This window comes from Xiphophorus couchianus, chromosome 9 (genome assembly GCF_001444195.1).
Source record: "Xiphophorus couchianus chromosome 9, X_couchianus-1.0, whole genome shotgun sequence".
NCBI classification, from domain to species: Eukaryota; Metazoa; Chordata; class Actinopteri; order Cyprinodontiformes; family Poeciliidae; genus Xiphophorus; species Xiphophorus couchianus.
Genome location: NC_040236.1, coordinates 13,760,857 through 13,780,158, shown reverse-complemented (window position 1 = coordinate 13,780,158; position 19,302 = coordinate 13,760,857). Strand labels below are relative to the sequence as shown.

Sequence of the window (19,302 nt, the reverse complement as noted above, 5' to 3'; positions counted from 1 at the left end):
GGAGGAATATATATATATATATATATATATATACTTTTCAAAAATTTGAAAAGTGTGGTCTGTATTTGCTCTCTTGCCCTAAACAAAAATAATGCAACCAACCTTTGTTTATTGTGATTTCATAAATCCAGCTGTTCTCTGGTTATCCAAGATGCTTGTTAGAGAAGATTAGAGAACAAACACCATAAAGACTCAAACTAATACCAACTGTGGAGGTGCATTGTTTATAAAACAATATTCCCAGCTCACAATCAGTTGTGCAGTTCAACATAAAATGGAGAGTATGGCACAAATGCAAGCCGTCTGAGATGTAGTAAAGCACTGCATAAACTGAGAACACAGACAATCAGTGAAGTGGAAAGTCATGTCACTCATCTTTGTGACAAATTCCTCAAATTTCTTCTTTATGAAAAAGCGGCAAGAAGAAAGTCATTGCTAAAGGAAAACAAAACAAAAAAGTGTCATTTGCAACACAAGCCTTGCAGAGAGCACAGCAAACGGCTGGAAGAGGGAGTTTTTGTCAGATGTGATTAAAACATATGTTTTACACTTCACAATCATGTACTTGTACTAATGTTGTCATTCCAACACAACCCTGGTTAAATACAGTGGAGTTTATGGTTGGAACAAGATGGAATGCAACAAAACTTGAAATGGTGTTAATATTTTTCATCATTAAGACATATATGGCTCTAAGTATTTTACAATGCATGCCCAAGGGTTTAGAATCATGAATATAGAGAACACATTCATGTACATTGTTTCAGTCTACATTAATCATGGAACAACAGGCTTTGCAGTTCTGCTACAAAACTACATCAAGCAGACCAGATGTATGAAGTGGTTAAATATTTAATGAATAATAATAGTAACAAAAGACATAACACTGTCTGGGGAATAAATTAAACAAATCAATTGTAACATCAACACATATTTTCAGTACAACATAAAGCTGCCAGATGAAGGCCTTCAAATTAATTTAAATTAATAATCCTCCCCCCCAAACACCTACATACAGCTTTCATATCTATGTGTTTTATAAGAGGCACACATATACAAAAAGGTGGTTTGAATGTCCAGCATGTCACTGTTATAGATCTTTTTATATAAGTCTTTGTGATCAGAAAAACAAGAGCTTTTGTGCATGAAGTTTACTTGTTGTCTGTTAGTCTGTGTGTGTGTGTGTTTGTTTTTTTCCAACAGTCTAAAAACAAAAACATGCGCTAGGCTAACTTGAGATTCATATGTTGACGTGAAATGTGTGGGAAAATATTTTGTGTTAGATTGGTAACTGGTCCCAGTGTTCTGGAGACCCTAAAAAAATACATGTTTGGATCGACAGGATGGAGTCTGATCCTCCTGCTTTATATTTAATATATGCTCCACCTAGGTCTACTAGTGTCCGAAAATTTGGTTCTTCTCCTTTTTGCCGTCGCCTGAGTCTCTGATGGCACCAGTGCTGCTCAAAATCTTGCTTTTGCCCGTCTGGGAAATCCCATCAGTGCTGCAGATAGAAACATATCAACAAAGTTGTGGTATTTAATTCAGAAAACAGCAAAACAAAAGCAAAAAAAATTGCAATAAAGTTTTACCAGTGTATATTAGTAGGTCTGTTGTCCTTGGTGAGGTTGTTAAGCTTGTAATAATCCAGGAAGGTTCGAGCCACATTCCTACCCAGCTTCATATCTAAGGATAGGGAATTAAGGCTTATTCTGCTTCTGAAACTGAAGATTACACACATGGCCAAATGGAAAATGTGGTGAAAATATATGGCTAAATAAATAAATAAGCAAACAAATAAATAAATAAATAAAAAATCAAACAATAAGATCTAAAATACCATGCAAGGTAAAAACAAAAAGTCTCTAGCTGTGAACCCTCAAAGAACCTTGTCTTGACTAATTCAGCTGGCATCCCCTATCAAACGAAACCTTTTAGCATATTGTAGTTGAGTGTTGCAATTTTTATAATTTGTAGCTCTCTCTTTGTTTCCCTGACTGCTCTTGGCAGGACTGGAGGCAGCTGTTTTACTTAAAAAGCTTCACAGCAATATCTCCTGGAGACTAAACATCAGCTGGCAAATATTTCAAAGAAAAAAAACCCCTCTCTTATCCCCCAGAAAGAGCAAAATGGCTGGCTTTAAACTGTACTCCACATGTGCTTTATTTCAGAAGGACAAGTCAGAATGCTCTGGGGCTCCAGGTCAATTCATCCCTTCACTATTTATTACTTATAGGCGGCTGCCATTTATTCACTGACTACTTCTAAAACAATTTTGAACTCATGCACTAAACCATCAAGACAGTGCATCTAAATAGTTTTCAACTGTACACTGAAGAAAGGCAAGACTTTTTCTCTGATTGGTGTCAAAGCAAAGCTGGTCGTCTCATTAAGGCAGGAAGCAAAATGAAACTGATCAAATCAACTGGCTGCTGAGTTTAAAATTCACACAAAACGTCAGGAACGGACCTATACCACTTAGATTCAAGATATTATGTTGTACTTCCAAAAAATTGTAAAATACACCTGGAGTTGTTAACCCTGTATGGACCTGTTTACTGCTTCGTGAAAGATGATGACCCCTGATTCAACCAAAATAACTAAGTGGAACTTTGCTGATAGCTAATATTTATTATACGAATATAATCCTATTTTTTCATAGTATAATAAGAAGAAATCTTAGAATTTTTTTATTTGTACAGTACAAAATATCCCCCTGGACATATAGTTTATATCAAACATCCCCAGAAAGAATTAAATGGTGAAGGGACAAAATGATCAGATCCTATGAGGAAGGTCTAAAATTTACGTGTTTTTGACAAGGTGAAGAAAGTGGGTGGTATGGGTGGATGTGTGATTTATTTATTTATTTTTCACATCTCCTGAGAATCAGCAGATCAGGGCAGAACATTGTGAACCACAAGTAGAAAAATAGCACACTAAAACCCACAGCCCCAATATAAAAAAAATCTTCAAAAATGTATGAGTATTTAAGGCCTTATACATTTTTTTAGATCAATGATGCATGCTTCACAGGCATAAATCTTCAGACACGAGCAGCATGAATATGAAACAGGCTCAAAAATACGGCATTTGTCCTTGCCAACAAACCTGGGGATCAGTAATAAACAACTTAAGACAAGCACCTGGAGAAATGAGTAGTGCAAATGTTCAGGCTGCAACACACGGCTAAAATAAGTTGAGCTAAACTGACTGCATTTCACTCACATCAGACAAATGTATGATGCTGGTATGAATCAGACAAAGCAATTACTTACAAACTGAGACCTAATTTAAATTCAGAGGTGAGTGCACACATCATCTCAGCTGTCCCTTACTACATTAGGGACCCCATCAATAACTTGAATGTTTTTATAAAACAGCCGAGTGTCTATGAGTGCTTTTGCCAAGCCTGGGATTATTAAGACAGCAAGGCAAGTAATGATGCCAGTCAGTTTCAGATAATGAAGAAACAGAAGAACACTGAATGCCAACAATGTTCCCAATCATCAAGAGTGAGGACACGGTGAATACGAATAAATAAGAACATTGCCACTACAAGGAATAAATTTCATTGAGTTGCTGAAGTAAGTGCTGTAAGAAAAACACATTAATACAAGCTGCCAGTCTGTCTCAATACATCTCATCCACCCTTTTCAATCATCTTCAATCCATATGTAATGTTCAAATGGATCCAGACACAGGACAAACAGATCCATGAGGGGTTTTCCTAATCTTGTTCCATTGATGTTTGGCTGTTCCCATTCTTCATCCGTCTGGAGGATGATGAAGCAGCAGAGTGTCATAATCTTTCTTTCTCTTGGCCATCACCTTGTTGATACTCAGATCTGGCCTGTCATCTGAGGAACTGTCCATCTGTCTCAGCTGTGTGACTAGAACAAAAGTAAAACCAAAAAAGATAGATTTTCCCCCCTTAAATAATCAAAAAGTGTATAGTTGTTTTACCTAGTTATTTGCATTAAACTCATGGTTGTAATAGGCAGTCAAAGAAAAATGCTTTTCCTCATATAACCTCATAAAACACATACACACCGCTAACACTTTTAGTAAATTAGAACTGTGAATGAGCAAGCAATCCCTTCTGTGGTTAGTCTGTCACCTTTTGGCCTTTGTATGTTCACAAGTCAGCACTGGACATCATTCTTTACACCACAGGCTGATGGCATTACTCCCCACATGACTCCAGACTCCAGTTTATTCACCATCTGGCTGTCTGGGAGCATTTCATTAAGTGAAACCTGCACTGTTTGCATGTGTGTGTGGGTGTGTGCTGCGTGTGTGTGTGTTTGTTTATGGACCTCCTACTTTGACTAGTTATTCACCGAAAGTAAAATGTAACCATTTATTTTTTACCCTATTTGGGACTCCAGCTCTACATATCATCACATTTCTATAACAGACCATTCTTCACATAACCAACCTATAGGAACAAGTAAGAGATGCTGAAAATGGTGAGAGCAGCAGGACCAGCAGGAGTTCCCATGCGTGAACATGCTCTGTTTTCCCTGACACCACTATTCCTTCCTATGTAAAATCTAGCACCATTACTCCTACGCCCCAAAAGCCTGTGATCTAAAGGAATAATGACAAATAGAGTGGACACTGGTTGTTTTAAAGTGCTTTGAGAAACTCATAGCACAGTATGTTAAAATCTATCTTCTAACCTCTGACTCCAGAGCCAACCAATCCACAGCAGAGGCCATCACTTCTGCATTCTGCACTGGAGAAAGTCGGCACTTTAGGGAGGATGTTTTTGTATTGATTATAGCCCTATTTATGACAACCAAAAGGAGTACAGAAGGAAGGATAGAAAGACAAGGAAGGAAAGAAGGACAGACAAGATAGACTTCCAGACTGTGTAGGAACACTAGTGAATGGAAGATTTTCCCCAACTGCCCCAAAACATCTCTTCCATCCTCACATTTAACAGTGCCTCCATGCAGAACTGTGTGCTAAGTTCCCTCTCCTATCCTCTATATAGTCATAATAGGCCCCAAACCCACTCCGCATACAATATCAAATAGTCTACAGATGACAGATGACACAACACAACGGTGGTTGGTCTGACTTCAAGTTGACATGAACAAGCACACAGAGAAGAAACTCTGTCAATATGCAGCAAAATCAACATCTTGGCCTTCACTATCGGAAAAACCAAGAAAATGGTGCTGGACCTCCAGGTGCCTTAGAAGAGAGCCCACTGAGGTAGTGGAGAGGTTCAACAAAAACGAAAGAAACTTGAAACATCAACAGCGTAAACAAGAACTGGCACAGTGTGTCACGATGTGGTATGCTAGCTTGAAGGCTTTCTAGGGGGCCACAAAGACCAGAAACAATCACTGGCTGTCCCCTTTTTGTCTGTGATGGATATAGCAATGATAGCACCAACTTGAGGAAACCTCAACAAAACCAGAGGCATCATCATAGACAGTACACTACCGCCCTCTGGGAGGCACCCCAGGAGTTTAAGAAGCAGATTTCCATCACACTTTATGCTTTTTCTTTAAATGCATCCTGGCATTTCAACCTGAATTTGTACCATTTGTTTGTTTTTGATGTGGGGCAACCTGAGGGCTTAAGATCACTGCAATCATTCCCTTAATTGATTATTTGTTTTAGAACAAAGATTTCCCTGGTTTCTCTAAATAATTTAGTAAGATTACACACCTTGGATGATGAAACTGTTTGTAATTTCACACACAGAAATGTTATTTTTAAAGTGTTCCACTTTTTATAGACCATCTTTACATGAGCTCCAGATAAATTGAAGTCTGCATGCTTTGAAAAAATTTGCTTTCTTTTCGCGTTTAAGTTTTATTTTTAAATAGTCCAACAAGAAAAACAATGTCTAATTTGCCCTCTGACACTTAAAAATCTGCAAAAGAAAACCAGCTTTCATGCTAAACCCTTCTTCCATCCTTGATGTCTCCACTGTGACCTCTGGAAAGTTTTTTGATGCTTTCCACAGCGTTCTCTCATCAGCAGAGTTTGCTGCCAGTCCCGGATTCTTCAGCCAGGCACGCTCAGTGACAAAAATATCTCCCAGACCCCACCGAGCGCAGATGGCCTCTCAGCTTGTCTCGTCACGACTCACCGTCTATTACAGGAGGTTTTGTGATGGACGGTCAGCTTCTGAAGGAGAACTTCTTCCGCTGGGTTTGGAGTCGGAGACACGGAGGATGCCCTGACTGCAGCTTGGCTTGGTGCCGAGGGAAACCGTGGGTTCTGGAATGAGGCCATCGATGCAGCAGGAAGTTATGTGTTTGGCAGCCAGGAAAGCTGTAGCTAGGATTACAATGTTGGGTGGCATGGAGATGCTTAAAATAGCTACAGTGATTTGAAAAAAAAAAGTATTTGCACCCTTATAGATTTCAACTATTCCTTTTTAACCACACATCAATATTTCAGATTAAAAAAGAAAATAACATCAGAGATGACACAAATAATTATTATTAGATTTATTAAGCGATAAAATCTATCCTAACCAACCTACCCTATGCAAATGTAATGGCCTTCTATACCTAATAACTGGTTGTGGCGGAAAGAACTGCTGCCAAGCATTTGTGATAACTGGCAATGAGACTTTTCCTGCATAATGATTCAATTCTTTCCACTCTTCTTTCCAGAAAAGTTTGAATACTGCTACCCTGAAGAATTTCGTATATCCAAAGTCATGCTGCAGCGTCTTTGGACATGCAGGTTTAAAGCCAGATTTAGGCTAAGTCACTCCAAAACCTGTATTTACTCTTTTACGTTTTGAACCTGCTGGAGAGCTTTGGATTATTGTCCGGCTGCTAAACCCAATCACTCCTGGTTAAGGCACCAAGGGACGGCCAATATCCTCCTTTTGGATCTTCTGGTAAAGCAGAATTTGTGTTTGTATGAATTGTGGTGAGTTGTCCTGGACCTTAAGCTGCAGACAGTCGCTGACCATCACACTACCCTCAGAAATTGCTTCATTCCTGGAATTTCTTTGAACTGAGGCAAATGACTGAGATCTTTTCGCCTGCTTCATTTTGTTATAGTTATGATTAGATGATCTACCAATTCTACAAGTCTACCACAAATTAGGCTTGTGTGTGGCTGGTCAGAGAAACAGAAAATGTGCCTGATCCAAGTTTATTGATTATTTAAAAAGAATAGCAAGTATATTTCCTCACAGAGCCATTCCAGTTTGGATAACTTGTAACCTTAAGAGATTATAAAAGAAATCCTTATTTGAAAATAGCTTTTTTTTAATTTACTCGGGTTATCATTGTTGGGCATAAAATTTGCCTAATGAGCTGAAACATTTGTGATGTTGCTAGATATACACTTTGACATTTCCTAATAATATTGTTTAAATTGTGTAATAAACTTATTATCAGAATTATCATTAGTCACTGTTGGGGAGGTCAAAGGGGGCCGGCATGCAGTGCATCAGCATCTTTCCAGCCTTTCACTGAAATGTATTCTTTGTACACAATAATGGTCTTGTCTAATCAATCACAGGTCATTGTCATGGCTCAAGGGCGTGCCAGGTTAGACGCTGATGAGATTACGGGGCATGTGAGACAAAGGAGACGGGGGTGGGACATGACTTGTTTACTGCAGCTGTTTGCTGTCAGCAACACATTTAGCTTCTTTCATTCCTCGTTGCCCGTCCTCCCAGACAGTGAGACAACGTGACGAAGAGACAACAAGTCCCCTAGTGGTGAAATCAACAGGTCACGTTGAAAAGGCTGTCTAGATTGGATGGGAGTTAACAAGGAGACAAGCAAGAGGACATTCGAGCCATCAATATGGGCGACTGGCAGGTCTTGTCAGTGCACTGACACGTAAAGAGCTAATTATCAATGCTAATTACAAGGATAGTCAACAACAGCAATACAGAAAGGGACATTTTTGTCCCCAATAGCAAATCAACAGAGTGAAAGACCTCACGTCCGGAGGCCCAAGAGGACAAAATAGAGCCGATTTTAATCCCTGATAGAACGGACTGTCCCTGTTAGATATACAAGCTGTCTAACTTAAATAAGGAGTGTAGGAAGGGTGAGAAGGCCTTTTGTTCTTTTAAAAAATAAATTAATAAGTAATGTGAAGTCACACAGTTATATGCTTATGTTCATTCCCAACATTAATCTATTCAAAGACAAGACTTAACTAACCTCTATGTAAATGCAAACATATTTCAATTCTGCTGTATAACATTCTTTTAGTAATTGTATTTTTTCTGTTACTACCTTCTGCTTTAAATTATTTTTAGCAGCTAGCTTAATTAAACTTATTTCTGAAACTGTAGTTTTTCCTTCTCCAAAGATTTTTCTAAACTTTTTCAACTTCCCAAGAACGGCGGACTTATCAGTATGTCCAGAAACAACATTCATGGATTTGGACATGTCAGCTTTTACATTTTTGGGACAACTCATGTGAGGACACCTGTTCATCTGAGCATGGCGACAATATTTGTGCAATCAATGGGGTGCATAGATGTGTGTCTCTGTGTGCATTTGCTTGCATATGTGAGCACCTATCCATTTGTGCATATCTGTGTGATGTGATGTGCATGATGGGTGGTAGTGAAGCATATTTGCCTCCCAGCTATATCATTTGCATACTTGTCACAGCCTGTGCGTTGGGTGTCAGGTTCAATGATGCATGCTGTTTTTCCACCAGTGGCTCTGGCATTCACGGAGTCCCACTGTTATGGCGACGCACACGTCAAGTGTTGCCGCGACAGCCGACAGTCCAACATCACACACATGCGGGGAGCTGACGCAGCCATCAATTTGTGACGTCACTCAGAGCTGGTGAGCAGCCCGACAATGCTCTGCTTGATTAGACTGCGTGTGACCATCTCTGATGAAAATCTGCAAGTTTGCTGAATTGGAAAGGCAGAAAAGTGAGTTGTCCTTCAGTGGTGAAAATCTGAACAAGGTGAAAATGCTCAACTGACTGCAGCAAAAACAAAAACGTCCTCGAAATCTTTCAAAATGCTTTAAAGTTTCTCCAAAGGAACTGAGAAAACAAAACATGAATTCAAGTAAGAGATAAGTAGGCTTTGTAATCATAAATAAAAACACATCTACTGTATCCTCCCATGTAAATGCACTCAGGCACAGAGAAGACACCAAGCTGTGTTTTGAACAAGATCCCAGATTTGTTCAACCTTGATGTGCTCTACACTCATATTCAAACTTTGCAGTTTGGGCAGCAAAAACCTGAGTTGCTGCACTATAAATAACTGACAGATATTCATATCACAAACATTTTTATATTTGTCACATTAGAAGATAAAATCTTGTTTTGAGGTAGTTCAACAACTGTGTAGTGTTGTTACAGTCAGTTCTTATTTCACTGCCATTTTATTTTGTTTGAGATAAAATGACAGTGAAATAAATTGGACATACTTTTTAAAAAAAAATAAAAATCCTGAGTCAGTTCTTTGTCAAACCACCATCCTTGCAACCACAGGTCTTTATATGGACCGCTCTACCAGCTCTACATCTAGAAGGTTGCATTCGTTTCCATTTTTTGTGGGGACAGTCTCTGACTGTGAAGAAATTTAAGGTCTTGCAACATATTCTTTGTTGGATTAAGGTCTGGACTTTGATTAGGCAAGTGAATAACCTTTGAGCTAAACAATTTCTTGATAGCTCTGGCTCTGAACTCAAAGATTTTACATTATTTGACTGTGAACCTCCAAGTTCATTGTAAGCTCTAGCAGATTTTCTTCCCCACATCATAATCCTGCCAGTGCCAGTCTTACAGTGGTGATGTGTTCGGTCGATATCGTCGTTGATGCAAATATATTATGCATTCCTAGTAAAAATAGTTGAAATCCATGTATAATTTTCCTTCCACATCATAATTTTGTGTTACATTGTGAATAACTAAATCCTATTAAAACACATTCATGTTTTTTGATTGTAAAATGACAAAATGTGAGGGGATATAAATACATGTGAAGCCCTCTTTAGGACTTATTGTCGGCGCATACTGACAACCAGTTACTATGGGAAACAAACAAACATGAATGATTAGAGGACGATAAAAAGTCATACACACAAGAGAGGATATCCCTGCTGTTTTAGAGGAGCATTCTCAGCTTGACTAGATGATATAATGAGCCGTTATGTTGTGGTTGATGGGATGAGAGAGGACAGGACATCGTAGAGGAGAAAAGACTGCAGCAGAGGAGACATCAAAAACAAACACTCACAGCCACTAAAAGTGTATCACACGTTTTCTTGAGCAAATTCAAACTGTGACAAAAGTGTCAGCTGTTCAAAAGGTTAAGTTTTCAATTTCGGTGGATGCAAGTCACCGTGGTGAGGAAGGTTGGACAGGAAAGATGAAAAGGTGAAGAAAGACACTTGGAAGGCGGCTCTGGTCATGGGCCAAAGGTTTTTATTTGTCGTGAATTAGTTCGGAGGTGTGTGTTGGGGGTGAGATGAGGAAAAGAGGAAAGAGGGGCAGGTAGAGGGTGGAGGAGATGCTAAAGGTCTCTGTTGATGATTTACATGCTCCATCAAGCAAACTACTGGGGCGTAAAAAGTGACATGGTCTGTTCCTTCAACCTGCCTGACCCCAATCTCCACTGCAGATCAGGTCCCCTGCTGCCTGCCCAGCCTCTGGAGCTCCTCCTCCTCAGAAACGTCCCCTCTCGCAGCTCAGCAAACACAGACAGGTACGCCACCACGCAAAACTATTCTTAGCCCTTTTTGTGGTCACTTTACAACCACAAACATCAATGTATTTTATGTGATGTTATGTGAAAGATCAACATAAATTAGGGTAAAACTGTGAAAAATTTAAGTCGGAAGAAAATAGTTCAGTTTTTGTCATATTTGAAAGGTTTCTTGGGTCCCACTCATGAATGGCAGCAGCTGGTATACAACTACTAGTTTTCTTGATAGATATTCCCACCTGAGCTATGGATCTCTGGAGCTATTCCTGAGCTACCAGATTACAATCAGATATTGTATCTGATTGTATCAGATCCAATATAATCATTAAATATTTAATTGAAACCTAAGACTAATTATAATATTTCTCTCTTTCCTTTGTATAAATTAGGGCTCCCTGTCTGACAAAGAACTTATAAAGTTTTGAGAATTATAAGAAAAGCAAGTTAGTAATGAGAATCATTAAGTTAAAAATATGTAAACATAAACGCCAAACATGTAGATTTCATTGCTCCTCTATACTCCTATCAATGTATAGAGAAATAATATGGTGACCATAAATAAAATTTGTTGATCTGATAACTTTTATAAGCCTGCGAAAAGCAGACTGGCTGATTTTGAACATTGCTTCTTCCTCCTCCTACAGAATACATTTTATTGAAACAATAATGACTAAAACCAGTCTTTCAAAACATTTTGCTGATCCATACGTGGAATGGATCTTTGTATTGCTCTCTACTTGTGTGCTAATTAATCGTACCTCATCTTCACTGAAGAAGACCTCCAGTACAAGGCACTAGAGGGCACTAGGGCTGCGCTAATGCTAAGCTGCCCCTCCACCTGCAATTCAAGTGCATGAGAGCACATACTCTTCATAAGTAGGACCCTTGTCGCTTTCAAAATCTCTTCCCTCTTCTCGATCACACTATCGGTAAGATCGCACCACTATCGGCCCGCTCTCAGGAGGTCCTCACCTCTGAGAAGGTCAGATGAAGGAAAACTTCCTTCCTATCTGGCTCCATTAAGGCACCTGTGACCTTCGGCTCCAGTGCTAAAAATCCATGCATGTTTGTATGTGAGGGCTGGAAGCTGATGGGAGTATTGTTTGTTCGACTGTTTATTCCAGTGACAGCTTCAGCCATGCACACACGCAGCGCTACACATGCCGACACAAGCGCTTCTCTTTTTTTCTTTTTTTTTGTAAATGAAATCAATAGATGCAGATATCATCTGCGTTCTGTCACTGCACATCTGTTGCAACAAAAGGCAACGAAAGAGCAACTTGCTTCTCAAGCAAGTACAAACGACTTGTCATGCGGAGCCACAAATGCATGCTCCCACTTCCAATTAAAACATTAAAATAATGATTCCAGCACCTTGCTTATTGCCAGAGTGTGTGTCAGAGGAGAAGAGAGAACAAATAACGTCAGACAGTTGTTGCTGTACGCTGCATTTTGAGACTCACGGATCACATATGAAGGATACAAATCTCCTCAGAGTATGGAACAGCAGCGGTGCAGACAGACGTCATGTAGCCGTAGAAGGACACCTCCAGAGTGTAGCAGTAGGAAGTATCATCAAGAAGACCACCGAGGAAGCGCCTACCGGTACCGGCCTTCACCTTGTCCCGGTTAAATGAAGTGTTTGACTGAAAAAAACAACATAGAATAAAAAATAAAATGCAGGTGAGCTAAATACAAAACCTCTTGAGATTTGGGGTGAAGTACTTCTACAAGCGAACACCCACCTCAATTAAAGATCTGTGAAGTTAACTATAGTTACAAAATCTAAAGTCTCCTCTTTAAAACATTTGGTGTGAGATCTGAAAGACTGATACTTCATAGTCAAAAAAAGCCCTTTTTTTTGGACTATGAAATACTCTATATTTCATTTCGTATTTTTTTGACTAAAAAATACTTTTTAGATAGTATTTCTATCTAAAAACTTTTGGATTAGTTTTTATTTTGGACAACTATGACAAGAAATCATGAATTTTTCTCACAAAGTTTTAATATTAGTCCATCTTATCCAAATTACAGATGCTGAAGTGTCACCTATAGACGTGCATAACATTTAAAACAGTCTCATTCTTCTACTACCTTCCAAGTACAAGTGTAAAGCAATATGATTTGTAAGGTGAGGTGCACAAAGAATACACAATTACCATAAAATATAATTTACAGCCTTATAGCCATAAAACTCTCAGTAAGAAGAGCAACAGTGGATGCTAACTATATTACAGCAGGAGTCACACAGGCAAGTCAGTGAGACAGTTACTATTTCTGTAAGAACTGCTAATTAAACACACATTTATTGGCACCTCTGGTAAAAATGTGTAAAAAGCCTTAAAATTAATTAATCTTTTATTCCAAGATGCATAACTTCACACTGAAATTTTTAGAAAATCCCTAGTTTAAATTGACATATTCTGTGAAGAAAAAATGAATAAAAATAAATATAAAAAATAATTGTTCTTAGCAAATTCAACAGTGGCGAAGTTGGGATTTAAGTTAGAGTAAGTAGGAACTTTAATTTGGTAATACATGACTTTATTTTTTACCTGAGAAATGACACAGAGTCACTGTCCACAAAGCTGCAAGAGGACTAATATTTAGTTTTCCACCACTCACATAGTGAGGAGGATTGTGAAGGAGATCTCCAAAGATTAATGATGGTCGTAGTATTTCTATCTGTACTACGAACACCACATGGTGGAAGCTTTGTGTGCTGTGAGCCTGTTTTGCTACTAAAGTGCAAGAAGACCTTGTTTGATTGTTTGGGTTCCTGAACTGTTTGAGATATCAGGACATTTTACATAAGGATCTACTGAACTCTGCCAGAAAACCGAAAATGAGTCATCAGTAGGTATTTCAGTCAGTCAAAGCATATTGTCAAATCAACAAAGATCAGACACAAAATAAAGTTTTTAAGGTCATCACAGCCTTCATAGCTGAATGATACAGAAAACCGTCAGTGTATATTGAAGAGAAGAGAGCATTAGCATGGAATTTTATTTAAGATTACTTTATTAGGACATCAGTCTAGTGTAATTTATGCCTTTGCCTTATTCCTGACTACAATACAATGTTTAGTCTATTTCTCTTTTGCAATATACTAAACTACCGAGCTTCACAGTCTTTGTAGCTTGGTGTTTTTACCCAGTGGTCTGTCACTTTGTTGTTGGTTTTCACTCTCGCCTCTTTCATCTGCATTGTTTTTCAGCAAACGGCGCTCTAAAAAGCAACCTAATGCCACCTGCCAGTCATCAAACAGCCAATTTAGCATGCAGTTTGCAAACACATGGGTACATTTAGCAGGTAATGAGCCATATATGCATATGTAAGGATTCAAGGAAGACCAAGAATGCTGCTCAGAGTCTGCAGGATGTTTTATTAGGTAAGTGTTTGCTAACAAGTTTGCAGGAATGTATTGTGTCATACACAATTGGTCAAAAAGGGAACTGAATATTTAAATTATAGACAGCAAAGTATCTGCAGAAGAGGAAAGTTGGGAAAGTCCAGATGGGTGTAATAAACTCACTGAATGCTTAGGAAGAAGAAATCTGAGTGATTACTGGATCAATGGACAATCATGCTCTATTTGTTCATATAATCGCAGATGTCATGTCTATAACAGACCTTTATAGGAAGAGCATTGTTATAAGTTCAATTTAATGTGCCAATTTTATGTATTGATGATACATAAAAGTGGATGCAGCTGCTGTCTTTGAAAAGTAAAGTTAATGGAAATGGCCATAAACCTGAATAGCTGTTATACTCTGACTCCACAAAATCTCTTAATCTAATCAGATCTTATAAAATATTATATTATAAGTAAAATGTTCCTAAACATCGTTATGAGGATATTAGCTTCATTTCCTGTGATCAATCTGCTCTTCTCCTAAAAATTATCTTATTTTCACATCTCAAAGACCAAGGTCTGTTTGTTCAATAAATGGGTGTTCAAAAAGTGTACTTAGACTTGCTTTGTTTAAATAAACAGATTACGTAAACTCAGTGTGCTAAGTGATTTTTGGAATTGTTAATTATGTGGAAATAGTAGATAAACATCTCAAATCATCAGTCAGGAATTTAAAGCTTGGGCACAAATTGATCTCTCAAATGGACAATGACTAATCATTCCAGCTAATTCGTTACAAAGTGGCTTGAGAACAACAAAGTCAATATTGACAAAGCCCTATCTCAGATGGTTTGGAAGCAGGGCATTCCACAAAACAATATGGAATATTCCTACAGTATTTCAAACACAGAAAACCTACAGACATTGTCAAAATATTTATTTGTGAGACTGCATTGGCTCGACGCAAAGCAAAGAAATATAACAACTATGATAAGTATTGACTGGCATGTCTCATTAGTAAAAATGTGTTTATGTCCTGGGATTTCTCTCTCAGAGCAACTTGCAAAAGGGAGTTCATTTCAGCAGATTTACACAATGTCATTACAAACCCTGGCTGTAAATGGGCAAAGTGTGGGAGAAAAATCTATTTCAGCTCTGAGCGTGTCAGCTATAACACACAATTTGACGCCGTCTGGGGAGGAGTGTGGAAAAACTTTCCATTCACTATGAATTCACAGCAGCGAGAGTGGACTTGCTGAAATGCAGACTCGCTGGCCACCGGTGGGAGTTTGCCGTGATTGTGTTGTGCTGCTGCTGCGCTGGGCTGGGCTGGGCTTTAAGGTAGTGCTGAATGGGCATGGGGACAATGGTGCAGGCAGGCAGATGACCCCAGGGCCAGCTGTCACACAAGGCATCCTGGGTACAGAAAGACCTTTTCTTGAAACGGAGCTTTGCTCGCTGTGTGTGTGTCCCCACCGTACAGACACGAATAATACGTAAAGTTTTCTTTATTGCATCGACAAACTGGGATGTCTAAAGATTTGTTTGTATTATATATTTAAGTTGCTCTGTTATTAAATGTCAACATCACTAAGCAAATAAAGTTCAGCAGAAGGAAGCAGGAGATGCATCCTTCTTTAAAAAGGAGTCTGTATGTGAAACTGAGAGATTTTCACAATTCTTCATCCATATAAATCAAATCATCCTGGCCCACTTCTACAGTCAAACACTGCAGTTTGACCTTCTACTTTCTTGCACAGAAAACTGGGAGAGTGTTTAAGTCCTTTAGAGTTTTTGACATTCATAGATTTATTTTTTCTAATCTGCATACAGACCGTTCTTTGAAAGGACAAAATGACAAAGGTGTTGGAGTGTTTTGTTAATTAATTAAAAACCCAAGGAGTGAAGTATTCGATTAACATAAGTGTCCACAGTCTTTGTTATGACATTCGCAATTAGGTGGTGGAGCATCCCACAGCTAGAAGAGATCCTTGAGAGGCTTCTGTGCTGTGATTGGAGTCTACCTGAACTTAACTGAATTAATTGGACGTAATCAGGAAAGGTCTGCAGAAGGTCTCACAGTTGATGGTGTTTGTCTTTATAAAAACCAAGTTATGAGGTCAGGAAAAAAAATCCATGAGCCTGTGAGACGGGATTGTGTCAACGTGTGGATCTCGTAAACAACATAAGAATGTTGTTGAAACCTTTAAGTTCTGTCTAAAGTTAAGCAGCACAGTGAATGGAAGTAGCTGGAAGTCTCAGCTTTGTACATGTCATCAATCATACTTCACTCGTCAAGGTTTCACTGCACTAGATGTAATTTATCTGTAAAAACATAATTCTGACAGATGGTTTTTAAGAAGACACTTTCTTTTCTTCAAGCGCTGTAACAGGAAGATGTTTGCATCTTTGAAGAACGATTTACGATTTTAATGTAGAACAATGCTCTATTACATGCATCCAAGTATTCCTATGCCTGGGTACCCAGTAAAGAAGTTAAAAATGAAAAACCTACCTCAATGGAATCTAAATTATATATACATATGGGAAAATTTAAGAGACCACTGCAAAATGATCAGTTCTCTGATTTTCTGATTTTACTCTTTATTGGATATGTTTGAGTAAAATGATCATTGTTCTTTTATTCTATGAACTACTGACATGTCTCAGAAATTCCAAGCAAAAGTTTAGCATTTATTTGCAGAAAATGAGAAATAGTCAAAATAACAAAAGAAATGCACTGCTTTCAGACCTCAAATAATACAAAGAAAACAAGTTCATATTAATTTAGAAACAGCAATACTAATGTTTTAACTCAGGAATAGTTCAGAAATCAATATTTGGTGGAATAACCGTGAGGTTTTCAATTGGGTTCAGTGCAGTGGTCTCTTAATTGTTTCCAGAGCTGTATGTATATATTTGCATTTATTGTTATTTTCACATGGTTTTTCAGCCATCTCACTTCTGTTCTGGGATCAAAGGGATCAATCTTTACGTATGACCTTTTCATTTATCCTCTTCAGTAAATGAACTTCCCGTTTGGATGTCAGCAGGTTTAAGAAATGTGTCTATTATCTATATGGGGAAGTTTTCTAACACTCTTGAAGCATAATGTTTTCTTCTCATCAACACCCACCTTGGATGCATGCAGCTACACTTCAAAGATAGACAGTCCAAACTATGCTCCCAAGTGTCTGCCACTTAGAGTGCAGCAGTTCAGTGCCTCTCCGAACACCACTTCACCAGGACTTGCTGAGATAAGACTATTTCACGCTGTTAAGCAAAGTAGTAGAAATTCTGAGTTCACTCTGGTGTCTGTGTGTCTCTGTGTTAGTCTGACTTACAAAGGAAAAGTCCGGTGCATTTTGGCACAGCAGTCGGGGGAAGACGGCCTGTCTCTGAACACGTTCCTCTTCCTCAAACACATTTCCATACATGAAGCCATTTAGCATGGTGGAGTGGGAATGGATGTCGATGTAGAACTCCAAGCTAACACTCTAATGGAGAAAAAGTGAAAAGAGAAACAGACGAAAGAGCAGAGGGTTAGTTGGAATAGTTTTCTATCAATGAGCAATGGCCCACAACAGATTTTTTCCCCTAGGAAAGACTTTGACCCATGGGAACGCTATGACCACTCTGGACACTGTGGACTGAGATTAGAGCCCTACCTGAAAGAAGCTAGCCACCCAGGCATAACTTCAATCATGCTGTCCTTCTGAAGGGCAAACCGTAAATAAGTACATGGCTTGGAGAGGTGAGAGCAATATGGTACAAACACACATCTGGACACCCAAGATTCATTACATCCACCAAAGTCATTTTTTGGTTAATTCTGAATTCATTTTCAATCGTAAACTCTGCACAGATGGATTTGGTGAGATCTAACAACCCTTTGATAAAAAATTCAAATGCTAACTCTACGGAGAACTTTAAAAAAAATAAGAGCAACAAGTATTCAACTTACACTGATATAAAAAAGAAATAGTTTAGGTTTTTTAGACCTAATTAAAAAAAGACTCACATATTTTCCTGTCAGCTGTTGAAATCAAACTAAAGATCCAGCATTAATGTTAACGTTAATGTCAGCGTTACAAATGTTTCATTTGAGATTTCTGCATTACTTTTTTACAGTTGGCATTTTTAGCTTTTTTTTTAATTGTAGAAATTACAGAAAAAAGAGAACACAAATTATCATATTAAGTTTAATGGCCAGAGAAGAAATGTCCTAAATATTTGTGGGAGCAAAAATCACTCAGCATAAGGACAAAAATTATCTTGCTATGGGGTTTCAGCCAAACCAAACCTTAAGTCTTCAGTAAGCTTAATTTAAATAAAAAAAAAAAAACAGGCACATTGTGATATTAAAATGGGTGATTTTTTTTTTAGTCACTAAAGACAGCCCTGATTAAGGTACTGATTTTATTACAATTTCTTTTATTTTATGCTTGTTTTTGTCCTCCCATTTGTTTTGTTGAACATCTTATCATTTGTTGTGCAATTTTAGTAATAATAATTTGTACTTCTGTGATAATCCATTGTATTTCACCTTATAATTGCTTGAAACTTAGTCAATGAAAGTTCTTGTATCTGCTAAAGGCATTTGCCTCTTTAAAGACTTGTTGAGTTTTAATTTTTTTGTTGCACTTAAATGTTTCAGATCAACCAAAATATAAACAAATAAACAAGAAAGGCACAGTAAATGCAAAACATGGTTTTCCAGAAAGGATTTTGTTAATTAATGGCTACCTGCCTCAACCTGTGTGACAACATGAAGCAGCCTCAAAAAGCAACACATCACACCTACATCATGTTGTAATCTTTGCAAATTATGGCTTTACCTAAAGTCAGATAAATCCAACAAGGGCTGCTAAACTTTAATATTAATGAGATTATCTATAGCTAGTTTTAAGTGCTTACCAAAGAAAATTAAAAAATAAAATTAAATCATAACGTGCTTCAAGTATCAATGTAAGGGTGTGCACACTTAAACAACCAGGTTGTTGAAGCATTTCATTTAATTTATTTCCTTACAATGGGTGTACTTGCCTTCTAGTTACATACACAGTATAAATGCCATTAAGTATGAAGAAGGATTTTTTTGTTTAAATATATCATGATCTCACTTAATTAAATCACAGAAAAACTGCCATTTAAGAGGGGCCATTTAACTTCCAAGAGCCTTTGTATGCCTCAAAATTAGATAAACCTCTTAAGTCAACATTTACTTTTTATGTAAATAATTTAATAAAGTGCA

At 38.0% G+C, this 19,302-nt stretch overlaps 1 protein-coding gene across 4 annotated transcripts in view; it reads right to left on the bottom strand.

Moving 5' to 3' along the window:
• Positions 1 to 208: 208 nt before the first annotated feature.
• agbl4 (AGBL carboxypeptidase 4) overlaps positions 209 to 19,302 on the bottom strand; it is a 461,529-nt gene continuing 442,435 nt past the window's right edge. For all 4 annotated transcript variants that reach the window (XM_028027774.1, XM_028027772.1, XM_028027773.1 and 1 more), the window contains 4 exons: positions 17,393 to 17,545; positions 12,174 to 12,336; positions 1,593 to 1,686; positions 209 to 1,504 (listed from right to left, as the gene is read on the bottom strand). In XM_028027774.1, coding sequence (XP_027883575.1) covers positions 1,396 to 1,504; positions 1,593 to 1,686; positions 12,174 to 12,336; positions 17,393 to 17,545 — 519 coding nt within the window. In that variant the 3' untranslated portion in view covers positions 209 to 1,395. The remainder of the gene's footprint in view (positions 1,505 to 1,592; positions 1,687 to 12,173; positions 12,337 to 17,392; positions 17,546 to 19,302) is intronic.